The sequence below is a fragment of the Chenopodium quinoa genome, unplaced genomic scaffold, assembly GCF_001683475.1.
Source record: "Chenopodium quinoa cultivar QQ74 unplaced genomic scaffold, ASM168347v1, whole genome shotgun sequence".
Lineage (NCBI taxonomy): Eukaryota > Viridiplantae > Streptophyta > Magnoliopsida > Caryophyllales > Amaranthaceae > Chenopodium > Chenopodium quinoa.
In genome coordinates this window covers 5,382,978-5,410,403 of record NW_018745454.1, presented here as the reverse complement: position 1 = coordinate 5,410,403, position 27,426 = coordinate 5,382,978, and the positions used below count along the sequence as shown (strand labels likewise).

The 27,426-nt window shown below is 40.0% G+C and overlaps 3 protein-coding genes across 3 annotated transcripts; 1 reads left to right on the top strand and 2 right to left on the bottom strand.

Annotated features, from left to right (window-relative positions):
• Positions 1–9,518: 9,518 nt before the first annotated feature.
• LOC110714654 lies at positions 9,519–11,374 on the top strand. The gene is made up of 2 exons (XM_021893208.1): positions 9,519–10,733; positions 10,822–11,374. Exons 1-2 carry the CDS (start codon positions 9,585–9,587, stop codon positions 11,155–11,157), a joined length of 1,485 nt encoding a protein of 494 aa, XP_021748900.1. The 5' UTR covers positions 9,519–9,584; the 3' UTR covers positions 11,158–11,374.
• A 111-nt stretch (positions 11,375–11,485) lies between these two features.
• On the bottom strand, positions 11,486–15,158 carry LOC110714655 (lysM domain receptor-like kinase 3). The gene is made up of 2 exons (XM_021893209.1): positions 12,882–15,158; positions 11,486–11,975 (listed from the first exon to the last, which is right to left on the bottom strand). Exon 1 carries the CDS (start codon positions 14,899–14,901, stop codon positions 13,654–13,656), a length of 1,248 nt encoding a protein of 415 aa, XP_021748901.1. The 5' UTR covers positions 14,902–15,158; the 3' UTR covers positions 11,486–11,975; positions 12,882–13,653.
• A 791-nt stretch (positions 15,159–15,949) lies between these two features.
• On the bottom strand, positions 15,950–27,369 carry LOC110714062 (transcription factor bHLH81-like). The gene is made up of 5 exons (XM_021892526.1): positions 26,713–27,369; positions 26,310–26,450; positions 26,132–26,197; positions 16,736–16,804; positions 15,950–16,500 (listed from the first exon to the last, which is right to left on the bottom strand). The coding sequence occupies exons 1-5, from the start codon at positions 27,271–27,273 to the stop codon at positions 16,453–16,455; spliced, it is 885 nt and encodes a 294-aa protein (XP_021748218.1). The 5' UTR covers positions 27,274–27,369; the 3' UTR covers positions 15,950–16,452.
• Between the last annotated feature and the right edge of the window lie 57 nt (positions 27,370–27,426).

Sequence of the window (27,426 nt, the reverse complement as noted above, 5' to 3'; positions counted from 1 at the left end):
GGCATCTCGAAAATGTTTGTCTTTGATCATGGAAGGCAGTTTGATAACCTGCTGCTGAAGCGGTATACTGACCAGTTCGGCATCAAACTGGCATATTCAGCGGTATGCCACCCGCAAAGTAATGGACAAGCCGAAGCTGCAAATAAACAGATCCTGGATGCCCTCAAAAAGAGAGTGGAGGATCAAAAGTCCAAGTGGCTGGAGGACCTCCCAGGAACACTCTGGTCCCTTCGGACAACCGAAAAAGAGGCAACGGGCCATTCACCATTTGAATTGGTGTATGGCGCCGAAGCCGTTCTCCCAGTGGAGATCGGCACTGAAAGCCTACGAGTGTACCACTTCTCGCCCGAGAATGAGCAACTTATGAAGGAATCTCTCGATTTCCTTGACGAAGTAAAAGACTCGGCCCGAGTCAGAATGGTCGCATATAAGCAGAGAGTCAGTAAATTTTACAACTGAAGGGTCCAGGCGAGGCCTCTCAAAATTGGGGATCTCGTCCTTCGGAATGCTGCTGCAGTGCAGAAAGGCCGAATTCATGGGAAACTCTCAGCTACTTGGGAGGGACCCTATGAAGTCTATGATGAACTCCAGCCGGGAACATACCGACTTCGGCAGTTGGATGGAATTGAGCTGAAAAATCACTGGAACGCTGATGTGCTTAAAAAATATCATGTGTAAACCCTTCGGGGCAGAACAATCTTTGTAAGTACATTCTGAATTATTAATGAAAGGCCTCAGAGCCATTTTTTTCCACAAAACATTTGCAATCTTTACTCTTCCATTTTTTTCTTTATGCTATCTACTCTTTAAGGGTTTCCTTCGGCCCTGTCCAAAACCTTCGCCCTCAGAGCACCTGGTTTCGGATTGCCGATAAACTCACCTTTTTAAAGAACTCTGGTCTTTGGGGTGAAAACCTCAGTAAGACTTGTTCTACAAGGCAATGAGTCCATGGAAAAATCTGGGATATTGCCTTAACTGAGCCTTGTATCCCAGATAGCCATTATCTGAAATACTGCCTTCAGTTGGCCCTGTGTTTGAGATATCCATTTTTAAGATAGACAGAAAATCAAGAGCAAAAGCATAAACTGGTAGAAAATAGACAAGGAAAACAATAATAATCTCAGAAATCTGAAGAGCAAGCCTTCAAATCTCTAGGGGGCAAGAAGCACAACAGGTGCAGACTGCCTCAGCTGAGACCTCTAAGCTGAAGCTTTGTACTTGGCAAAAAAAAAAAAAAATGCAAGTTCAAAGCAAAGCAGTATGAGGGAAATATCAAATTCATAAATACGAAATCATGCTCGGATTACGAGCTGCAAACATAAGTGTTCAATCAAACTAAAAGATAATATCGGCAACCGCCCACAAGCGGAAAATAACAGCTGCCGGAATGCGTACAAGGCAAAAAGTAAATAAGTTTGTACACTAAGGCAAGCTGAAGCAAAAACAAAGGCAAAAAAAAAAACAGTCAGAAGCGGCATCCATCATTTTAAGGGCACGTTGATCCGCAAGATTCTGAAGACGACTGCCCGAGTCCCTAGGCTTCAGCTGGAGGATCAGGCATCCCAGCGAGGGTGGATTCCAGCACGGCATCAGCCCCAGCTGCAGAAGAGGAAGGCTGAGTCGAAGCCTGGACTTCAGCTTCCTTCGTCTCAACTTCTCTCAGCTCAACCTCCTTCATCTCAGCATCCTCAGCCTGGAGGCAGGCTAGCAGATCAACCTCAGCCTGACTGGCTTGCTGCATATGAGGATCCTTGGGGTCTTCAGCCCAGATCTCGCATTGATACCAGTCCAGATCACGCGCAGCATGAAGAGCCAGTCTCCGAGCCACCCCATAGCCATTGAGGTAGGCAGTCGAATACTCCTCCTGGGTGTAAACCCTGAGGGCTAGCTGAGCCTCAGCTTCGGCCAGCTTCTTCTGCACCTCTTCCAAGGCTTTCTGGGAAGACTCTCACTGCTCCTTCAATTGAGCCTCGGCATCAGCAAGTCTCTGCTCAGTCTGCTCAGCCTTGTCTCAGGCCTGGGAAAGATCTTCCTCCTGGTTCTTCAGCTGAACCTCCAGGCTGGTGATGCTCTGCCGCTGAGACTCTATCTGAATCCTGGCCTCGACCAGCTCCTTCTCCCTCATTTCACAAGCTTGGCGATGTTGTTTGGCGTAAGCCTCCAAGATCTTGAGCTTCTACCGAGATATCTCTTCTCGGGCAAGCACTCGAGATTAAACCTCAGCGTCAATTTTGTGCTGGATCTTGGCTTTGAGGCTGGGAACGTCAACCGCGCCGAAGGCCTTAAACAGGGCCTCACCCTCATCTATATGAGGCAAGACATCCTTCTCCATTTCATCGCAGAAGGTTTGAAGGAGTCGATCACGACCTTAGCCCTGTGCTCGGCCTTCTCCTGCTTTAGCTGGGCGAGCTTCGCTTCTGTTTCAGCAATGTCCACCCTTCCTTGGAGCGTGTCAATCATCTCACAGGTCAGGGTGTGGTTGTAGACAACCTGCGGAACCAGAATGGGAATTTAAGTTAGTAAAAAATTACAAGTGGGATGAACTGGAAATGTTGAAGGTGTAGGATCTTGTTACATACCTGCATCAGCAGCCTTTGGTTGTCTCTAGCTGGATCTGAAGGAACGGGTTCGGCAATTCCAACGGTTGTCCGAACAGACCACTCTCGGACTTGCTCCATTTCAGATAATTCGGAGCAATCGCCGAAGTAAGCTTCAGCACTTTCCCCGGTGTCTCCCCCATAACTCGGCCCTAACGCCATCTGGGATAGAGCACTTCTTGGCTGAGAACCCCATGTCCCCAAACTGAAAAGACTTGAAGGAGGGGAACGAAGTCGATGGAACTTCGTCTGCTTTCCCGGGCTCAGTCGTTGCCCCTCCAGCCTGGGCTTCTTCAGCCTCGCTGAGAGGTTGACGCCTCCCGCTGAATCTCAGCAGTGAAGCCCCTAGGGGCCTTGTCTTCAGCAGTAGCCGCCTCTTCGGCTACTTCAACAACTTCAACCTCAGGGAGCTCAGAAGCACTCCCCTTGTTGGAAACCGCTTCAGGAACCCCCTCCTTTGGATCAGGAGTTCGCTGTCCACCTCCATGCCAGCAGTTGGAGGTGGTGGAGGGGTCCTCGGCGGCGACGGGATTGGCGGTGGTGGCTGAGTCGGGGGAGGAGGACCCCCTGTACTTCTTGGAACCCTGCCTCGGCCAGCAGCAGGTTCCCTTATTACCACGCCAGGCATCGGCCTCAGCGCGAACTCTCCCGGACCCATAACAGTTGGGCCAGTCCTCCTTCTCTTCCTCTGCTCCAGAGGCTGGTCGTCCATATCGTCAAAATCCGAAGATTCGAGTTCTGAGAGGTCGTCTGACGATACTGGAGCCTTCCCTTCTCTCCTTCTGCCCTCTTCCTCAGATTGCAGAAGTGGGGGGAGCAAGGAGGGATAAAAAAAAAAAAAAACAAAAAAAACAAAACAGGTGTTGAAAGACTTACCAAAGTCTTCGGCCGGACCTCGGTAGTTCTAGAAGTCCCTTCACCCCTTTCTAGGGAGTTGATGGCCCTAGTCACCTCTTCAGTAGCCTGAGCGGCGAGTACTTCCTCGGCTAGCAAAGGCCTCAGAGGATCCCGCTTCTCCCACCAAGGCTTCTGCTTCAGATAATCTGCAGCAGCCTCGATCTGAAGGCCCGTCGAGTGTAGGTGCAGAGGGCGATCCTTCGGAGCAGTGATAGTTGGGGCTCGGTCTAAGATGACCCTTTCAGCATTCACTCCCAGCCGATCGTAGTTAATGCCGAAGGTAGCCTCGCTCAGCTTTGAAAGGAGAAGCTGAAGGTTAGCTCTAAGATATGGACAAAGCAAACAAAGCAATAGCAAAGTAAAGACCTCAGCCCTAGCCGAAGGTACTTACCCCCTATGTGCTTTCGGTTGAGGCCGACAACTGCTAACATCTTCTCTTGGAAGACGTAGTGGTTATCCGGAAGCCATCGGGTGGGGATGAACTTCATTCGTCCAGTCCCCCCGGGATTTTTCTGCTTCCCGAATAAGCTCATCTGCTCATAACTTGGGTGGCTGGCGGCATCAGGGTCTTCAGGACCCAAATCTTGCTTGTTAGGATCGGGCCTGGAAAGATAGCGAGGGGCCCCGAAAAAGTACGGATGCTCCGGATCAGCAGGGGCCCTCACCCAGATCCACTGGCCTCTCCAGTCCTTATCCGAAGAGTCGTTCGGCCACATGGTCAAATATTGTGGATAACTCTCAATTCGCCACCAACCAGCCCCATGGCGACCATATACACTTTGGGTGTTCTGCACCAACTGATGCATCCTTCGAAAGCATTGTAGAGTCGGTTCAACAGCAAAGAACCTGCATACCCAGAGATAAGTCATCACCCGCCGAATACTGACGGGTGTCAGCTGGCACAGGGAGATCCTGTATTTTATCAAAATGTCCCTGATGAAGGGATCCGAAGCCCGTACTGAAGTTGCCGAGTATATACCCCCACGTACCCAGGGGGAGGGCGATGAATTCTGTCAGTAGGCGAAGGCATTCGGCACCAATACCCATCTTCTTCAAGGATGTCGTAGTGTAACTCGATCTGTTCGGCAAACCGATAAGTTTCGGCGTGCCTAACCAACCAATAATAAGGGGTATTGTCAATCATAGCTCTCTGGGCTTCGTCATCCTGCCATTCAACATGCCCAGGTAGCAAATCCCAGAGCACAGGAGGCAGATCATCCTCCTGTTCAGCAACCCCAGCCTCGGCACCCTGCTGAGGGGCAAGCTCAGCCTCGGCCCCTTACTGAGGGCAGCTGCGTTCAAGGGGACCGTCGGAATTCCCCTTTCCGGGACTTCCTCGACGCTTTCCCCATTCCATACGTCGGCGCGATCCCTAGGATCCCTGATCTGACCTCGCCTCCCAGTCCGGCGACCTCTTAAGCGAGCCATTTATGAATTCGCGAGGAAGGAAATTGGGAAAAGAGGAGTTCTTTCGAAAAATTAAGAAAATCAAGGGAAATTCGAAGAAAATTACCTTTATGAGAATCGAAACTCGCCGATTCAGTGGGTCAGAGCAACGGGTTTGAGCGCCAAGCTTTGATTTCGGGTATGGAGTGGAATTTCGAAGTGAAAGCAACGGTTTCTCAGTGAATTCGAGAGCGAATTGGTGAAGAAGTGAGGAGAGAAATGGCAAATTCGACTTTATATTTCCAGAGAATGGGAAGTTTGGAAGTCAGAATGCTTAATTCCTCTTAAAAGCCTCCTTAAGTAACTGTTAAACAATCTCTCTCTCTCTCGATTAACCGCCCATTAACCACTCAACTTCCCACTAATTATCTTAATCGCAGTTATTCAGTTAATGACTGTTTAAAATTTGAATCTTTTGATTTAATTAAATCATTTACTTCTCTCCATTTTTATTGGATTCAAACCCAACCCGTCATCCTTCCGAATCGGGTCTGGGGGGCAAGTTGTTTGGGTCCAATTAAGCCAATTGGGCCTAGTCATTAAATGATCCAATAATCCAAGGTCAAGGCCCAAGCCTCCATCAAGCCAAGTCAGCATAAGTCAAATGGTCCAAATTGTTATGGTCAACCCATGACTATTTGCGGCCCGATTATCCTCTCTCCTTGTATGATAAGGTATAAAAGCCTTCAATTACATCATTTGTAAGGGATATACATAAAAGCCTCAAGCATTAATTCTCTTGCATAGCTTTCTCTCTCTAAACACTGTTTGACTTCGGCATCGGAGGGGTCTTCCTCGGATCCACCCCCGAGGCCAGTTTTACGTGTGTTTGCTGTGCAAGAAACCTTCGACTCAACATCATTTGGACCGGACCAGTCTTCATCCACCTCAGCGGACCTTCGGCAAGGTCCCATTGTTTCACTCAAAGCAGTGATAAATAGAAAAAGAATGAAGTGTTAGGTATGGCATTAAGATGCTTTTTTAAATTTATTTATTTATTATTTTTTTTTATATATTTTTATCATGGATATTATTATTATTGTTATTATTATTACTACTACTAATAATAAAGGTATATAAAGACCATTACTTCACTCTTAAAACCTTACTTTAAGCCTCATCAGATCATTTTTCACTCTCATCAATTTCACTCAACTAATACTTAGTAGTAGAAAAGTATCGTAAAATCTAACTAGTACCTCCATAACTCCGTTTCCTATTATGTGAAACAAGGAAATATTTTTTATAACAAAGATAATACATATATTTAAGAACAATTAAGTACAAAAGGAATAGGTTGTATTTGTTCAATAATTAGTGTCCTAACATTTACTTGAATTGTTGAATCAATTACCCATGTAGTCATATTATATAGTAGGGAAGGAAATGTGACTATTAAATAAGGGTTGCCCTTAAAATATTTTTAGATATTCTTTAGGATGTTCTGATTTAGATCTTTTAGGTATTTTTTTGTCCATGATAACTAGTTTAGGTTATGAGTCATCAATAGCCTAATAATAGCACTAGCTAGCCATTTGATTTGTTATTTGGAATACTTTGGTGAACTGTTCTATTCTAGTTTCTCCATTAAATATCATTTTCTTATTAAGTTTGTCTCTCATGGAACTCAAAAAATAGTCTAAGTAATAGCTAAGGCTTCAAATCAAAAGAGGCATAATTATTTTGGGTTTAGTCGTTTAGAAGTGTACAATTTGCACACAATTATTGTGGTAGATCTAAACCTTGGTTAATAATGTTTGACAGTTTTTTTTTTTTTTTTTTCAAAAGATACTATTAAAGAAAAGCAGAATTACAACCTAACACTAACTAAAACAAGAACACTTAACAACCTACGCACACTAAGCACCACTACAGGAAGATCGAAGAGAACCAAACACTAAAGAGGTCTTGCAACAAACCAATAACTACGGAGCCCGGACAACCTAAGAACCGAACCACATCCAAAACGTGGACCAAGAGAAGCCAAATGAACCGACGCAATCGAGATGGACTAAAAGCGCAGATCACTAACATTGAAGAGAACCCGAGCTGGCACTGAAAGCGAAGGGAACTCGAGATGGAAATTGAAGAGAGATAGAAGAACCCGAAGAATGCACCCTGTTGCTGAGGAGCGTACCTGTGACACCATTCTACTACTAGGGAACGAAAAACATAACTACCTCCTAGGACTCTGGGAACAAAACCTATAGAGCCTGGGAACAAAACCTATAGAGTCATAAACCTCAATGACTATGAGAAACCGTTCATCCAAATGCAGGTTCCCCTCTTGCAATTCTACCAACGGAGAATGCAAGAAAATGGAGGACTTTGCTTAACCCAAGCATTAAAGATGGGTAGCCTCCTTCAAGATATTGTTTACACAGTGATGACTGACATTGTCATCACCCAAACTAACCAAGGGATGATAGCAATTGATTGAATGCCCTTATCATCCCACAAACGAGCAACTGCAAACCAAACTCCTCCCTTAAAACCACCTTCCTCCTGCAAATCCATATGCAGGGAAAACTATCAAACCGCGCAAATAACTTTTCCCCCTGGTGAACTATTTTAACTACCAGGGGAATACCTTCACACCCCGGCAAGACTACTATTAGGACCACCCACTTAACGTAAAAGGGTTTACTTAATCTTACAACCCTCATAACCCACCAACAAGGCTCCAAAGACCATGACAACAATTCGATAACTTCCACAACTTGAACTAGTCTATTATACTCTTAACTCAAGACTAAGCAGAGAAAGAGAATTATTAAGCAACAACAACCCAAGCAATAAAACATACAACTTATACAAAATCATCATAACTAAACTAAAACAAAGCTAATAACAATTAAAAGAAACAAGCATACAAAAAGGTGAAAGAACAGAGGAGAAGGCCTAGAAAACCTGAAAAACCTCAGCGGCAGCAACCCCACCCTACACCACGACCAACCGTCCACGGCAACACAAGAACCCCTCACTGAACCGAACCTTGGATATGCGAGGAAACTCTAACCTTAACTTTGGAAACTCTAACCTTAACTTTACCTTTACCGTCGGGAATTAATTAACGAAATTCCTTTCGACGGCGGCGTTTAAAGCTAGCCTTTGGTTCTTGATTTGTAGAAGCAAGCCGCAAAACACTCCGACGGTGAACCACTTACACAACCACGACCGAAGAGGACCCCTGAAGTCACACCAACTGACCCAAAAAGCGAAAATTAAAAGCTAGAACAGAAAATTAAAGCAAAAAATGAAAGAAACAGCAGGGTCGGGCTCGCCGACGACGGCTAGACGGACCGGGCCAGTCGCCGGCGAGTAGGGGATGAGAAATAGAAGGGCGGTGGAAGATAAGATTGGGGGTTAGAGAGAGAAAGGGTCGAGAGCTGGGTTTTATTTCTTAGTAATGTTTGACGTTATTTATAGATTTAAGAAGCTCTACTTTTTTCAACAATTTTCGCTATGCAATATTATGGGCATTAGGAAACTTTTTTCTCCGTGTTTTTTATAAGTTTCTAAACAAAATTTTATTCTGCGTAATCATAAAGGCAGTGTTGAATTTGATTTGATATATGATGTTGTTTAATTAATTATATAATAAATCAAAGCCATTAAGATCATTCAACCTATAAGCTTGCTTAAACTAACAATTAAAGACCTTAAAGTAACACCCTCTATGTTACTTATAGGTTAAGTACTCTTAAACCTAAAGAAAAGGATTAAGACATGTACATAAAATCTCAATTATTATACTCCATTATTAGCTAAACCACCTTTATTATGTACTTAGTACAGAATCTTTGTTTTCTATGCCCGTTTTTTATGGTTTATGAATCCAAAGGAAAATCTCAAGCTAATCTTGAAGCATATTTATTGCATATTTGCATCTCATTGTCTTAATCTCGGATTTAGAACATAGCTTTACTTATTACAATGTTACTTAGATCGCTTCAAATCTAGTTGTAATTCTTCCAATGATTAGATATCTATTTCACTATCTATCAATGTATCAGATCAAACAAAGTTTTCCCTCAACTCCATATTACTCCATCACTCTAATTACTTCTACTTTATCCATTCTTAAAATTGTAATCTATACATTATCAAGCATGTCTAGTCAAAGCGGTGCAAGTAATTTAAAACAAATAATCCAAGTTGTATTATCCGGTTCTTTACTAAGCAAAAATGGGGACAAAAGTGGGCTCTTTTGTAGAAAATTGGGTCACATTTTGAAACAACCCAACACTAACTCCAATGAAAATTCCCAAAGAAAGCCCCATCCTCAAAATGGCTATCCTATTTTTCCTAATTTTATTTTATTTTTTTTGAATGGATATTCTTTAATTTCTTTTTTTTTTTTTTTTTTTGAAAGAAATATACTTTAATTTCTTTGTGAAAGGATAGATACGAAATACAAAAAAGAGAAAAAAGAAATACAGGAAAAGAAAAAAAACTGACACGTACTTAAGTACGTGGCACTTCCTAAGACCCAGAATGCCACGCGTCATTCAGTAAATCTTACCCGACAAACCGTAACTTTGAAACCCAATTAAAAACCCGGATTAAGCCAACCGCTTTTGTAAACATTAACAGTAACACTGAAACAGAGAAAAAAAACAGAGTGAAAAAAAACCTGCAAAAATGATGAATTTGATTGCCATAAGTTTGATTGCAACTTCAATTGTAGTTTCTGGATTATTCTCTCCAAACCCACAAAACAATGGCGGAAAAGGTGACCAAGTCATTGTTAAAGGTGGCCACAGAGCGGTGGTTGTGGAGTATGGCGACGACGTCGGCGACGGAAACACTAAGGTTTTGATCAAATCACCCCAAGAGCATGCCAAAGACCCGGGCCCAGGCCCGGTTGATGAGCAGATATCGAGGGCGGCGGCATCGGTGGCGGGAGTGGCCCAAGATGTGAAGGGGAAGGCCCATGATGTGGTAACGGGCCAGACCGGGCCGCATGGGGATCGGCCCAGGGAGCTTATATGTGATGCTTTTGGGAAGTGTAAGCATAAGATTGCTGGGGGTTGGGGTAAGACGAAGGAGAAGGCTGCTGAGGCCGAGGAGGCGGTGGAGGAAGTTGTGGAGGAAGTGGTGGATAAAGCCATGGGTTTCGCCTCGAAGGCGGGGCATAAAGCAAAGGAGACTGCGGAGGGTGTTCGAGATGATGTGGAGGCGAAGGCAAGAAGTGCTGGGGAGACTGCTGAGAGGGTGAGGGATAAAGCAGGGGGGAAAGTGAGGGAAACAGGGGAGAAAATGAGAGAAACAGGGGAAAATGTGAAAGAAAAAGCAGAGAGAGTAAAGGGGAAAACAGGGGAAATGGTGGAAGAAACAGGGGAGAAGATTAAGGAGAAGGGTAAGAAGGGGAAGGAAGAGTTTATCGATATCGCGAAGCGAGGGAAGGAAGTGGTGTTTGATGTAGTAAGGTATGTTAATGGAGTTGGGTATGTTCTAGTGAAGGAAACATTGGGTACATTGATGGGTGTGAGTGAGTTACTAGGGATAGCAACTGCATATGGAATGGCAATTTGGGTGACATTTATAAATAGTCATGTATTAGCAGGAGTTTTGCCAAGACAACAATTTGGGATGGTTCAGAGTAAGATTTATCCTGTTTATTTTAAGGCAATGGTTGGGAGTATTGGGTTGGCATTGCTTGGACATTTGCTAGGGCATAAGGGTAACATGTTTAAGAATAAGGCTCATATGCTTCAGGCTTATAATCTTATGTCTTCTCTGTTGTTTGTTTTGGGTAATTTGCTGTTCTTGGAGCCTCGTGCTACCAAGGTATCACTTCTTAATCTTACTTGGTCTCTTCGTTTCGAGTATTTGTCTGGTGTACTGTGAATTTGATGTATGTGAGATGTTTGTGCAGGCAATGTTTGAAAGGATGAAGCTAGATAAAGAGGAAGGGAGGGGAAGAGACCGCGTTAGTACACCTACCAGAGTGATAGACACTGTGGTAAGTGATTCTGCTGGTGCCACTCCAACCACCACCGCCACGACTACAACCACGATTGGCACGACGACAACTGCACCATCAAAAAGCTCAAGAGCTGAACAGGATAAAGCCAAGACCAAGCTAGCAAAAATAAATGACAGACTGAAGAAACTCAACTCATTGTCATCTTTCTTGAATATCATGACTCTAATGAGTCTCACTTGGCATCTTGTTTATCTTAGCCACCACCTTCGCGCAAACACTTGCTGAATTTCCTTAGCTGATGAATGAAGTATGCATAGTATTAGCTATAGTTAGTCTAGTAACTTTCTGGTAGCTGTGACTTGGAGGATGTCCATATATTTGTGTCATTACTTTGTAGATGGTTTAATCCAAGGATCAGGAATGTATGATGTTGTTTGATTTGTAAAATCTAACAAGCTTAATGTAGTAGTTTGTGTAGAATAACACTTGTTGTGATTGTAATGCAGTACAACTTTTCAGGATTGAAATTTAAATTAAAGTACAAGTAGCAATCTTACATCTTCTGTTATCAACTGACATTTCTAAAAATGACAAAACTGAATGAAGCAGTTCATATCAAAAGAGCATCTTATTATAGTATGAAATATAAGATGTCAGTCTGTACATTTAGCTTCAGATAAGAATCCTAAAAACTGCCAGAAATAAAAATAAAAAAAAATTGTACAGTACTGGTATAATGTACGGAGTAAGAAAATTTGTACTACCAACACACTCTTTTATGTCCTGAAAAAATTTCGATCCAATTGCCAGAGAGGATCTTAAACCAACAAAAACCAGACTCCAAACATCTTGACATCGTGAATGATCCAGTTACCCCTTACTCTCGTCCCAACTTAAACCACACTCCTTAAGTGAACAATCTAGTAATCAGATAAAATCTTACCGGTATGGTTCGAACATCAATCGGATAACTATAGCATTATTTCAGAAGCTTGAAGTCATAACGAACTCTGAGTAACCGAGGAGGTCAGCAACAGAGGTTAAGTGCTTTTCATTTGATGTGATGCCCTAATCAGTTGGAACTTCAAATGCTTACGTTTTTCCTGTAATGGGGTTAAAGAAATCAGTTAATTACCAAACTCCAGATTGATAAGGTATCAGGTTATCATCGACAACAGTTTCCTATGGTCATAGGAAAATCCTTCATAAAAGGACAAATATAATACTAGTAATATATTTAGGAGATGGTCAAATTTATGCACAAAATATTACGCATTTGCCTTTGTAAGCAACATAGAGATCAGAAAATTCTTTAAAAAGGGGCTGGATAAGAGGCAGCAGAATCCAAAGAGAGTCCAGGACGCAATAAGCTCTTGTATAGAGTCAATATCAACTAAGTTCTTTGTGGACTAACCTACCGGACGATGGGAACATTTCCGCGATCTCAGCTGCCAACCACTGTACTCATGATCTTGAAGAACAAAACCAAAAGTTACCTTTTGAATTACAGAAATGTAGGTTTATTACAAAATCAACAATAGTAGGAATTGAGAAAGAGTAAGTGATAAGAGTCCTTTCTTGGCCTGGGAGTTTGGGAGTCATTAATTTTTTCCAACTATAAATTACTAGTATAATAAGAAGGGCAGGATAAGGTACACATACGCACTACAATATTAACATAATGCATACCCTCACGACCCTTAAGCACTTTGAATGCATAAAGTCTCACACAAGCTATTTCTAGTTTGACCCTCAGTTTATAATGCAACTTCAATTTAATGCTGTACTTCTAAACAATCCAGAAATGCAACGGCATAATAACTTCAATTTATTTCATAAGACAATATTCGTATTGACTTTGTTACTCCATTCAACTCTTTTATTTAGCATTTTGAGGAGCATGGATGGATAAGGTCCATAAGAAGTGTCTTGCGTAAAAAATTGACGCTACAACATATATTCAAAGCAAAACAGAAAATAAACAAAGAGATAAAGTGTTTAATTCGCACCTCAAACCCTCTTCCACTACGCTCCCATGACAAGCAGCAGTAATAACTCCAACAAAAATTATGCGATCAAGGGAAAGTATGTTCTTCAGTCAGTTTGAACAGATTCAAGACCTTATATTGCATTCACGCTGTGCATGACTTGAGATCATCGTGTACAAGATAACACTTATCAGATTTGCTCTTCACATGGGAAACACGATAACACTTATCAGATTTGCTCTTCACATGGGACACACGAGGTTAATGCTCTCCACATTAGCCACATTGTGATCACAGTTGCCCAAGAAACAATATCTTGCTTGAAAGTTAAGTCAAAAAAAAATCCAATGCAACATCAACATATCCAAACAATCATAAAAGCTTCATAAGTAATCATATCTTTGATGTCACCTTGTCCATGTGGGGATGAGCTTGCTTGGGAAGGACAATCTAGAGCAATTGCCATAGCCTAGAGAGTAGAGATACACAATCCTGCCTCGGTGATGACTCCACACCATTAAAGAGTATGTATTGAAGGTGTACATCCTTGAGGCACTTCACAATGTCATGAGGATTTCCAGCTTGAGAGAAATTGTTTCACCGTGCTATTATCATTATGCACTAAACTATTCTCCACACTAATTTACAAGAGTTCATACAATACAAATGACATATACATAAATACCCTATAATTGTCCTCAGACCACACTGACATTTCTTATATATGACATCAAAGACTCTCCTCTTTATAAAACAGGACATTTCAATTCAGTGTCACATTAATCCTCAAGTATCATCGGGGAGCAAATGAAACAGTGATCCCATCAGGAAGACCAATACCCTGAGCCCAGGTCTTAGACTCCAAGTAATACTTAGATATCCAACCGGCAACTTGACCCATATCTGGCCTTCTGTCAGGATCCTCTTGCACACACCCTAATGCCACCCGAACCAACCCCTCTGCCACCTCAACCGGATACGAATCTCTCAACCTCCTATCAATCCACTGCCTCAATTTCCCAGCTCCATCCCCCACCGCTTCTCTTGCTGTTTCAATCAATGAAACCTTCCGAAAAATGCCCTTGTCTGAATCAACATGAACCTTCATAGGCTCTTCCCCAGACAATATCTCTAATAGCACCACCCCGAAAGCAAAAACATCCGACTTCAACGTGGGAATCCCCGTTGTCTGAAACTCAGGCGACATATACCCTCTCGTCCCCACAAACTTCCCCACCGCACTACCCACCCGTTTAAGAACCTGGAAATCCAAAGTCTCATCATCTTCCTCCATGATTGCCTCAGGAGCCTCCCCACACAATTGGGCAGTCCCAAAATGGCAAATCTTAGCAACTAAAGCAGGTTCCTCAGATACAACAATTGAGCTACTTTTAATATGATTATGAACAAACCCACTTTTAAATCCAGCAGAATTATGCATATAATCCAACCCATCAGCAATCCCAGCAATAATTTGAACCCGGGAAATCCAATTCGACAAAACAGTAAAATTAGGGTTTCTAGGGTTTCTCAAACAATCATTCAAACTAGCACCAGAAATAAACTCATAAACAAGATAGATACAATTCCCACTAACAGAAGCTCCATTAAGCTTAACCAAGCTAGCATGATGAGACTTACAGAGGAGAGAGAGTTTTTGTCGGAGCTCCGAATTATCAATGGGTCGCCGAAGTTTGCGCTGGGTAACAACTGATTGTTTCTTATTAATTACACATTTCCAAGAGGTTGAAGAAGATGAAGATGAAAAGGGTTTTAGCAGAAAATTCTTAGTAGCAGATCGAATTTCAGAAAGATCATAAATATGAGGATTTTCTGGGAGTGAATCTTTGAGACTAGATAACGAATTTCTGCTTGAAATTGAGGATGATTTTGAGTTGAATTCATTGCTTCTGCTTTTACTTTGGCTTCTGCTTCTACTTGAGGGAGAATTAATATCAGAAGAGGTGAAATTCTGGGCAGATTTTCTGGGTTGAATGATGTCAGAGTTCTTAGATTTTGATCGGAACATAGAGAAACACATAGATAAAATCTGGGGATCTTATGTAATGAAGTTTGAGGATTATAAAATTTGAACTTGGGATTTATGGATTTTGGGATTTGGGATTTGGTGAATGGAATTGGAATTTGACATAAAAATATACATGAAAGTTTGAAGAAGAATAAAACAGAGGAACAGAGTAGGAGAAGTTGGTCAAACATTCCTGTGACAAAAGAAAGAGGGAGGTTGGAAGAAACTTTCTAATTATAGCATGGGGTTGTGAGATGACTCATGTTTTGTTTGATTAATGTTTTGAGGCCTAATTTCTGAGGGTTTACTACTCCGTAATACACTACGTAATAGTGGATGACACAGGATTACGGACTATGATTCCAATACTCTCTCCAAGTTTAAGTATTACAAGTACAAATGCATTGCTTTGACCTCATGCACTACTTGGTATTTACACTGTCTTTAAATAGTCATGTCTCAACAATTTTAAAATACGGAGTATTTTATTTGAAGTAATGGTAAAGAAAAAGACCATATGATACATTGACCTTTTAAAAAACGTCTTTTAATATATTAGTATAGATGGCTAATGTGCCACTATGAAGTTAATTTAAAAATTAATAATACTACTCTATATAAGAAAATACTTTAATGAGGTGAGACTTTTGAGATGAGCATGAAAACAGTTGTGATTGGTGAATGAGTAGTTGACTATGTAAAAAAAAAAAATTCTAAAGAGTGGTGTACTTTAAAAAATTGGATTAGAAGTGGAATTCGTGTGTACTGTCATATGCGTAATATATGAAATTATGAAGTAGTATTTGGTATAATTCCAAATAGTTTGCCTCTATAGCCTATAGGGCCAGTTTATTCCCAATGTCCACCACAAATCGCTCACGGAATCACGAATAGACCTAGTTTTAGGTGGCTAGGTGCACTCGAAAATAACTAAGAATTTGCAACACATTGCTAACCATTGACTGATACATGTAGTACAGCGGGTTATTGGCTGTAGCCAAGTAAGATCGAATGTGCCATGTGATTTACAAATTCTTGATTCAAAAATCTTTACCAATCATTTAGTAAATTACATTGGCCTTGATGAGCCAAAAGATTATTTAGATTATCTTCAGGTGCATAATAATCGAACGTGTCATGGCAATGTTTTACAATGTTTCTATCTAATCCCCAATTGGGAGCTTCTACATATGTGCAGTGCAAACATTACAGTAACAAAAACACCAAACTTAAATAATCTATGAAGCTCCTACAATACTAAGCTAGAATCTTAGTGTACAACATACTAAAGTACAACCTCACCAAGCAAATTATACAACATGAGAAGGGGTCACCACCATAAAAACTGTGGGGGGCTTCGCCAATGAAATTCGACACTCGTTATGAGGCTCGGTTTCCCTTAAGCAAATTCTACATGTTTCACAATGCAACATGCTGTGCACCGAGCTTAATTTCTTGCAAATATGTAGCACCAATGAATAATAGCATCAGAAACCTTGGTGGGACATCATAACTTAGTGTACACTAACAAAAACGAAGCTGCTAAATGATCTTCTTTCAAAGTCAGCTTTTGACAACGCATTTGCATTTCTTCTGCTGCTCTGTAAGGTCCTGCAGACATGGAAGTTGTTGGTCAGTCAAACCAGCTATAAAGAGGATGAACAAATTTATGGCTTTGATTTGGGAAACACAATAATTTTGCAGATGTCAGATCTAAACGAGAATATTTTGATTCCAACAAATCAGGAAATAGAAGCCAAGATGATGGATATAGTTTTTAAATTCGCAGTCATGCCTTTTTTCCAGTCTGCCAAAGTGCAGAGGAAAATGACAATAATAAACATACCTGTATTTGCTTTTGCAGATTCTTCACATATTCCACAGCCTCTTCTAGCATGTCTGCAGTATTTGTTTGCTGCCAAGAAGATAGCGTATCAGATGAGGGGGAATGAAACCCTAAGAGAAGTTTCAGAAAGATCAAAATTGATCGAATCATATAATGCTAGAAAGTTTGATATTGAGAGGAACATTGATCATGCATACACAAGAAAGAACACACGGTGATCAATTAAAATATCCATCCTTCACCTTCTTTGAAGAAAGATAGCGAAAAAGAATACAAATGAGCATAGAAGAACATAGCCAATGCACAGATATTGGTTAATGTGTTCAACTAGACCTATCTTGAGATATATTACTGGGTATGTCCGTATGTGTTGATATGGCTCATTGTAGTAGAAACACTGGACCTTATATCAGTTTACTTGAAGATATGTTTAGTGGTAGTTGATCAATCCACTTTGTTCTCCACGAAATCACAGTGATCATATGTTGCAATTCTTATTCAATTCTTTTTTCATTTAGTCACTGGAGAGAGGAACTACAAAATCTTTTGGAAACTGTTATACAGTTGTACCACTATTAAACAGATTGAGCAAAACTTGAATCATCTATATATGGACTCCTTCAGCCAATCAGAAACCAGTAGGCTATATTCTCTCTCCCTCTCACTCTCTCCATTCAGCCATTTCTTAATAATTGCATTAATTCCTACTATGGAAAGGACACAACTTTATTATTTTTCTTCCTCTTCATGTATCCACTTGCCCCACTGTTACATTACTTACATATACTAATGTTTGTACCATCTTGCCCTAATTTTATGTAATATAATAATACTTTCCATCCCCATTTTTAGATTATGATAATACAATTTTTACTTCCCATGCCCCACACAAAAGCTCTCAATACTTGAGCAAACCCGAGTGATGAAATAAATTAAGAGCAGAGGGAGTAGAATATAAAGAGAACAAGAGGATGTCAATTGCATAGCAAAAGAGTGTTTATCAGATAATACCCTTGAAAAAGATTACTTCGAGAGGAACATAAATTCTATATTTTGTTTGGAACTACTTTTCATTATACTTTTGAAAGTTGAGGCACGGGGGATCTGAGGTAGCTAGAACATCCCACATAGTTCAAAGGTCAGGGGATCGAATCCGACTACACCACAAGTAAACCTGGGCACGGGCCGGGTTGGCCCGCGTGCCGCCCGGCACGGCCCAACGTTCGGAGCAGCCCGGCACGGCCCGAAGTCAAGCACGGCACGGCACGAAGTTCGACTTCCGTGCCACGGGCCGTGCCACGGACACGGTGGAGAATTCCCAGGCACGGCCCGGCACGAGCACGGGCAAGGCCCGCCGTGCTGGCCCGCAGGCACGGCCCACAGGCACGGCCCGCGGGCCAACGGCTAGTTAAACGGCTAGTTTTTTGCCAAAAATTCTATAAATACTCACCTCCATTTCATTCCCAAATCACAAAATCACAATCTCTTCTTCTTATCTCTTATATTCTCTAAATCTCTAATAATCCTTATTTTCTTAAATTCTCTAATTATTCTCTTAAATTCTCTAATTATTTTCCTAATATCGGAAAAAATTAAAAAGTTCGTAATCGTAATTAGTGGAGCGTTGAAGCACGGTTGTAAGATCTAAACTAATCTTAAATTTATTATTGTTTTATTGTTATTATTAGAATAATCTTGTTTATTTATTATTGTTTTATTGTTATTATTAGAATAATCTTGTTTAATTATTATTGTTGTTAATTGTTATTGTTGTTGTTATAATTGTTGTTATTAATTATTATTATTGTTACAATTGTTGTTATTATTTATTTTTGTTGTTATTGTTATTGTTATAGTTGTTGTTATTAATTATTATTATTGATATTTTTATTGTTAAAATTGTTGTTATTAATTATTATTATTATAGTTAACCACTTTTTATTAAAAAATTAATTGTTAATTATGGCATCGAACAACCCATCATCTAGGTCTAGGGGGAAAGGCCAACTTATCCGTAGTAGTAGTTCTAGGGAACCACCAAATACAACGAGCCCCCAAATTACGAGTCAAACCAATGACCCCATTTACTTCCCCCCGGGCTACGAGCCATATAATACGTCGGGATTTCCAGCACCACCACTAAACCAATTTCCATTACCACCATACCAATTTCCACCTAATTATATCGGTAATCAACAAAACTATTGTTCTAGCCAAGGTAGCCAAGAAAGTACCCGAATTCCCTCCGGTTCTACCCCTTCTACTGCCACTCCCACTAGTCCCCCTACTAACCATCACACACATCATGAATGGTTAACCGAAACTGAGATGCTACTTTTGAAAAACCGAAGGAGTGAGGTATGGCGTTATTTTGTCCTAAGTAAAGATGGTGAACAATGGGCAAAATGTAAAACATGTAATAGTGTATTCACGGCAGTTACCAAAAACGGGACGGGACACTTAGTGAAAGCTTGTGCAAAACTAGCTAGTGATCCAACCCAGCCCAAAATTTCCCAATTCCATCCATACGGCTTTACATACAACTATGAGAGGGATAGGGATGAACTAGGAAAAATGATAGTACACGCCGAACAACCTTTTCTTTTCTCGGAAAGTGACGCATTCAACACCTACATTAACAAAGCACTACAACCCCAACATAAAAGAATCTCTAGGAAAACCGTTCGTTCCGCAGCAATGAAAAATTTCCTAGAGTACAAAGTCCGGTTACAAGCCGAATTGAGTAACCTTAACTGTAGAGTATCTTTAACAGCCGATTCTTGGGATAGTGGTTATAAATATCACTATTTATGTGTGACTTGCCATTGGGTAGATGATCAATGGATGTTACAAAAAAGAATAATACATTTCAAAATGCTGGAATACCCACACACCGGCATTAACATTGCTCACCATTTAATGCAAGCAATAGACGAATACAACCTTCGAGATAAAATGATGTCTATGACTTTTGATAATGCAACCTCTATGACATACACAGCTAATCTTATCAAACAAAACTTAACCGATGTACTATTAGACGGTGAAGCTCTTCATACTAGATGTGTTTGCCATGTACTTAACTTATGTGTACAGGATGGAGTTCGGGCAATTGGCCCATACTACAGCAAAATCAGAGATGCTATTATGTCTATTAATAGCTCTAACATGAGATACCAAGAATGGAAGAGTTTTCTAAAACAACAAAAGATAAGGGTAATAAAAATTAGAACCGATTGCCCAACTAGGTGGAATTCCACCTATGACATGTTAACAAAGGCAATTGAGTACAAGGGCCCGTTAACATTATTTTACAACCAAAAATTTCCACAAAATGCTTTGTATGATGATGATTGGAATAACTGTGAAAGATATATGCAATTTTTACAGTTATTATATAACATGACGTATTGTTTTTCTACTGTTTACAATCCTTGTGCTCAAAACTTTCTTTCTAATGCATGCTTACTCGCCCAACTTTTCGCTGATCATCGCGATCAAAGTGATTATGATCAGTATCTTCCAGCAATGGAAAAAAAGTGGCGTAAATATTATAGTCAGATTCCTTTGATTTATATTTTTGCTTCCATATTAGATCCTAGGCAAAAGTATGAAAACACATTTATGTTAGTTGACATTTACTTTCAATGCATGTTTCTTGACGATGATGTAGAAAACTATAAGACTAATGTGAAGGATCAGTTTTTTGCTTTATATAGAGTCTATGAAGCCAAATATGGCACCGTTCCTCGCTCAGGGCCTTCCCAACCATCCAAAAACGTAAGTAAGAAGGCCAAACATTTATTTTCACAAGCTACTAACTTGATTTCAAGGTTTTCAGGTGATTCATCAATCAGGAGAACGCAAAGCGACGTCTCGGAGTTGCAGATGTACCTGAGTTACGACTTCACCAAAGGCATGGACGACGATGAGATAAACAGCCTCGACCTCCTTGCATGGTGGAAACAACAAAGCTCGAAGCATCCAACTTTGGCGGCAATGGCACGAGACATTCTTGCTATCCAAGTTTCCTCCGTCGCCTCCGAACGAGCTTTCAGCGCATCCGGAAGGGTTTTAGACGATAGAAGAACAAGTCTAAAACCCGAAACACTAGAAATGTGCGTGTGTTTCAAAGATTGGTTGGATGCGGAAAATCGCTCACAAGACCGTTCTTACGACCACAACGACAACGAAGAAGGAACCTCCGCTTCCGGTTCGGGTTCGGCTAGTTCCCAATCTATGCAACTAGCCGATGACCTTGAAGGCGAAGGCGAAGACGAAGACGAAGACGAAGACGAAGACGAAGACGAGCAAGAAGAAGGAGAAGAAGAATAGACAATTATTGTATATTGTACGATTTTAAAAATATCAATTTTATCATTTTCCAATTTTTGTTTAATACCATCATTGTATGATTTTTATCATTGTTATCATTGTACAATTTTCTCAACTCAAGTAATAATAATATAAAGTACGCATTATTCACATCCAAAGTCCAATTTGCCTTTTTTCCCCGTTTTGTTACAATTTGTAAATTCATATTAAAAAAAAATAAAATTATACCAATTACTAATAAATCATAAACATTAAATTTTAAAGTAATAGTATAAAGTAAATATATAAATATAAATATTGAATATACAAATTATAAAACATAAATATTCAACTTATAATTATAAAATTCATAACTTAATAACTTATAACTTATAAGTTATAAACTTATAAGTTACCTTATAAAACTTATAATTATAATTTTATAACTTATATACATTATAAACTTATTAATTAATAATGTTGTCATTAAAAAAAAAAAAAAAAAAAAAAAAAAAAAAAAAAAAAAAAAAAAAAAAAAAAAATGAAAACTGCACCAGCCCGCGCAGGCCAGCCCGCAGCCCGGCACGTGGCCGGCACGGCACGAGCCCGCCAGGCACGAGGGCCGTGCCGTGCCGTGGGCTGGCCTGTGAAAATGGCCGGCACGGCACGGCACGAAATCCTGGGCCCGCCGGCACGACCGGCACGGCACGAACCAGCCCGCGGCCCGCCAGGCACGGCCCACGGCGGCCCGGCACGGCACGGTGCCCAGGATTAACCACAAGTGCTCTTAGTGTGGAGTTCTTAGAAAGCAAAATGAGAGAAAAAGACAAATATATATGAAGCATGTGCCTTATCCTCATGATCAATGCCAAATAATTTGGAACAATCAACTTTTTCACCGAATACAGGCAAAAGGTAGGTTTGTGCACCAAAAATTTGGTTAAAGGTGGTTTCCATAAAAAGGAAAGTTGTTCCTCACAAGTTGACCTATTTAAAAGAAACTGCCAGATAAATTTACATAGGATAAGGGGAATGGATGACAAAAGTCATGCAAGCATCAACTATCACAGAAAGAAAATAATGACATGACAATTGTAGCTTCCTGAAGTAGCACCTGTTCAAGCAAAAGCAACACTCATACCACTTATCAGATTAAAATCTGCCAATAACCAGCTTTTTTTAAGACAGGGTAATGAGAGAACCAGCAGATACCCACATAAATCTGGAAATTCTTTTGTTTGATTGTTTGTTTGAGAGAAGTAGGTATGGCTAAAGAAAAAGTTAGATCAGAGAGATTCTATTTGGATTCCACGTGATTGTCAATCACACAACTACATATGTGCCAAAGAGTTGTGTCACACATGAAGAAGAAAATCAAATGATATAAAAAGAAAATCTGCCCATATGACTACAGTAACAGGCTAACAGCCATATCTGCGGGTTCTTGATTACCAATGGTAGACAGAACCAACCTTCACTTTCACAAGCAAATATTACCACACAAGGAATAAAAAGTCTAGCACAATATTTTTGGAGATTGGACAAGGCATTCTGTAAAGACAGCAGCTATTTTTATACTTTTGTGAGATGATGAATTAAGGAGTGCTAACAGAACACAGTTTCAAACACACTGATGCAAATTTCTAAAATCCTGATCATTAGTTCTTTTTAACCAATGACCATGTTCCTCGAGATTTAATCTGCAAACTACAATTCATACTACCTCCGTTACATATTATTTGCAACGATTAGACATTTTTCCTCTCTACTTTATGTCAAATCGTTGCAAATAATGTGTAGCGGAGGACGGATGTAGTAAAAAACCTTAAAGCAGCAAGCCAGCAATCAGATGCCCAATACACTTACATTTTTCAGCTAAGTATCAAAACATTAACATTCAATTGCTAAGTTCTCTGCATGCCAACCGACTTAATGAAACTCGAATCACCACAATTTTCATCATGTTTTTTTTTTTTTGAGTCTATGAACAAGGACTTCATAACCTATCAAGCCTATCTCAACCAAAAATCGAGAAGCAAAAGAAAACATTCAGCAAAAACCTTTCCCTACAAATGCAAGACCTTATCCCTACATAAATATGATAGTGAAGCTTAACATAGTGCTTACAGATCTTTAAATCTATAAATATCTTCCTTTGCCAGATAATGAAGAGCAATCCCATTAATCAACAATGTGAGCTATCTCCAATGAATAACAGTTCTCCTTTCTATTCTTGATTGGTTCCCCACCCTCTATATTTGAATTTTTCATCTTATCCTCATCAATTTCTCTTCTCTAACCTTCTACCGTATTCCTCTTTCTGTTAAAGGCTGCAATTGCCCCTCAGTTACAAGTAAAACTGTATCAGAGGAATCCCTCTGTAAGAAACTAATGACTTCAACTGTCACTCCATCCTAGTTGGTTGATGGCATTTAAGATATAAAGTTTTGTTACCAGAACAAATTGGGTATTTTGGCTGAATGGAGAGATTGATGGATGGTCCACAATGTTCGCTAGGGTTTCAAGAAGGCAAGTGTCATTTCCAATCAATTGTCGAGTCCATTTATTTCTTCACAACTCAGAACCATACCCTTGCCCATACTCAGACTAACAGCAGCTTTAAGCCCAAATGATAAGCATCATAGCTCCTCTAACTCAAAGCAGTTTTAGATTCAGCCTAATTTCACAGCTTGCTGTTTATATTATTGAGCAATTTAAGTTACTTCATGGATCAATATAGCCACACCCATATTTGGCTAATACAAACACAAGCTTTTATATTAAGAAATATATTCTCTTGATTTGCTCAAATCTAGTCAAATCTAGTTTGCGCTTCACTTAAGGCCATATTCAGCAAGGGGAGAATGGATTATGGGGTAATAAATGATTACAATGGTAATACAGTAAACAATTAGGAGGGTCCCTAAACAATTTTCACAATAGCTTGTCTCCTTATAGTTTCTACAATAGATAGTCCCCCTCAATGGATTCTCTCTATTTAAGCATGGCTTAAGGTGTAGGAAGCTTGATGAAGAAACACAAAATCTAGGTAACCTATTTAGGCATGGCTTAAGTGTAGGAAGCTTAATGAAGAAACACAAAATCAAGGTAAATGTAAGCCTCTGATTATTTGGGGTTCTGTTCTGGTACACTCAGATTGCCATTAAGAGTGAATATACATAAGAAAGTTCAACAAGCATCTAAGATTCTAAGCATCAGGTGCTTGTATCTACGAAGAAATGTATATCCTTCATATTCTCAATCGCTTATAGGGCTTTCAAACTCACAACTTCTTATTATAATGTTGCTTTTATATCTTTTATATTTTATCGCAAGGAAAGCTACTCTAACCAAGACAGTATCCTCAAAGATAGGCCCTACATAAATTTGGAGAATTTGATCAAATTTAAACCACTATTAAGTGTATTAATTATTAAGTAATACCAATAGTCTAACACTTAGGAGCTTGCTTCAAGTTCCAAACTTTTCCATTTTAATTTTCATTCCAGCCAGCTCTCTTCACCAGTTCCCATCAAAACACCGATACTGATTCTATTCATCTACAGATATCAATCGCACAATGCACACATCCTGAACTACCATGCTATAAAGGTAAATGATCACACTTCGTTACTCCTTTAAACTTAAAACCTGCTGTCTCAGACATCAAGTGAAAAAAACATGACTTTGAGCTTACCTTACAATAGAAAGGTAATATGCTTCTTTGAACTCAAACCTGCAGTCCAGACTAGGCAGGGGTAAGGCATATACGTTGAAGCCTTCCTAGACTCTGCCACTGGCAGGAATACCTGATGGCTGTTATTGTAATAATTGTATTAAATGCTTCCCAAAACAATTTTTACAAAACTAATCCAGTAATCCTTACTGAAAAGTACTAAAATATGCAATAAAATTGTCACCCACTTTCCTGGTAGCAATGTTACCCATGGTCTGATAATTGAAAAGTTTGAAATGTATTCTGCTGTATTCCTGTATTGAAGAACTGTCCAAATCTATCTCCAGTACCCCCAAAATTAGCTTAATATTTATAATGAGACAGTAGTTTTTCATATTGTAGTCACTTCCAAGCCCCAAGTTTCAACCCCAAAGCAAGATGATGTCTAAACCAGAGGTGGGAGAAACAACCAATACAAAAGGTTTACCAAAGGCATATGACCCCTCTCTTTTGGGAACTGAAGACAAGAAGGAAATGGCAAAGAGCCAAAGACCCCAAGCAAACCCATGGTCAACCAGTGTAAAGCATGCTAGCCTCTATCTCCTCTAATACAAATCAAGTACCATGTATACAAATATTACTGCTGCTATAGTTGTCAAAAAGATGGGATTCAGATTATCCAAATCTGAGCCACCAATTCCATTGAGTAGTTTAATCAGAGAGGTCCTTAGACACACAGAGATCTATTCCACTATATATAGCATATCATTTCGGAACTACAGTTAATTTTGCATTGAACTGAAGTTACTCATACATAGTATGTATAGAATTTGTCGTTAAACTTGAATGTGAATAGTACGAACAATAAGATTGATGATTTTTAAAGAAAGGGTTGCACAGAATATAGGACAACACAGATCAATAAGAAAATTTTAAAAATAATTCCAATGTATCAGCAGCTGGCAATTTTCTTTTGATATCATCCATTAATTTCTTTTGTACACATACAGAAAGAAAAATAGTTGGATGTAGCAGTCTCATGAAACTATGATAAACAAGGACTTAAGAACACCACAAGCTAGCATGACAATGACCTAATACCAATAGTCAAAGCATGATATATACATGTTATATTGATCAAATAACTTCATTTGTAAAGCGTTTTGACAATTTATTACCCTTGAAACTATTATCAACAGGTTACAAGTTACAACATCCCTCTTTACCCAACATAACCTCAAAAAAGCAACAATCTTATGATCCACGATGAGATTAGATACTAAAACACAAATAAATGACTACAAACAAGGTAATCAAACATACAAGAACAACGTTTGCATTTTCTAAATCATCTTAGCAAAAACAAACAAATCATATTACTATTGCTATGGATAAAAAGACCCTACCTTATCCATGTTGGGCACAAGCTCTTGAAGCTTCCTTATACGATCACTAATCCTCGTCCTTCGAACCTAAACCAATCAAATAAGCAAAAAAAATAAAATTCAAACATTCATACAACTGCTATGGAGCTTTATATATTCGCAGATCACCCAATTGAAAAGATAGAAATCAATGTCTTACCCTCTCAGCAATACTACGAGGATGGGTAGCACAACCCCGCTTCGCCCGAACCCTACAAGGTACTGAATCCTCCAACAGCTTCTCCATTTCCATCTCCACCAAGCTACTTGCTGTACTCAATTGCCCACTTTGCTCCCCTCTCTACAATTCCCAAAGTCAAGTTATCAACAAATTCAGTATCCAATCAAACCAATTTACTTTCTAAATTTCCACAAACAGCTCTATCCAAAGTCAAATTTCCCCAAAAAAAAAAAACAAAAATAAATTCATAAAATTCCACAAAACTAGATAAAAATAAATACCCACTTGATCCAATGCCTAATAAAAGTCATTGCATAAACAAATCCCACTTGAATCCATTAACAAAAGCCAAAAAGAAGAGAGAATAAAAATTAAAAGTTACCCTATGAGATGAGAAATTAGGGGAGTGTTGCTCTGAATCATTCTCCCTCAATCTTTTACCAGAACCAGAAACATCAACAGAAGATCCTCCTCCTCCTCCACTTCCACCACCACCAAAATCATAATTTGACGGAATCCCAAAACTCGAGAAATACCCATCAATATTCGCACTCAAGAACTCCGCCGGAGAACTATTCATCCTCTGAAACGCCACCGAATTCCCGGCCTGTTGGGCCCCACCTCCACCACCTCCCTCAAAGAACCCCGGATCAGCCGGCGAGATGTTGTAGGAAGTATTGGGTCGAGACACCGGAATTGGGCCGGGCCCAGCAGCTGAAGAAGAAGTATTAGTTCCGGCGGTTAGGAGTTGGGTTAGCCCACCTTGGTGGGTATTATGTGGGCCTGAAAGTTTCAACGAATCATCATCTTCAAGAAGTGCATCTAACCATGTTGCTGGTGCTGAACGGAATCGAGCGAGCCCACTTGCCCGAGTCAACTCGTTAACTCCACCACCACCACCACCCCCTCCGCCGCCACCTCCGCCGCCAGCTGTGTCTTGCATTGTTTGGTGCTCTTCTGTTTTTTTTTTCTCTCTCTATCTCAAAGTTAGTAGCTTTTGGGTACAGTGAGAAGTCCACTTGCTTTTTTATTTTCACAAAATAATAAATTAATTAATTAAATAAATAAATGGAGGATAAGAGGGGGAGGAAGAAGA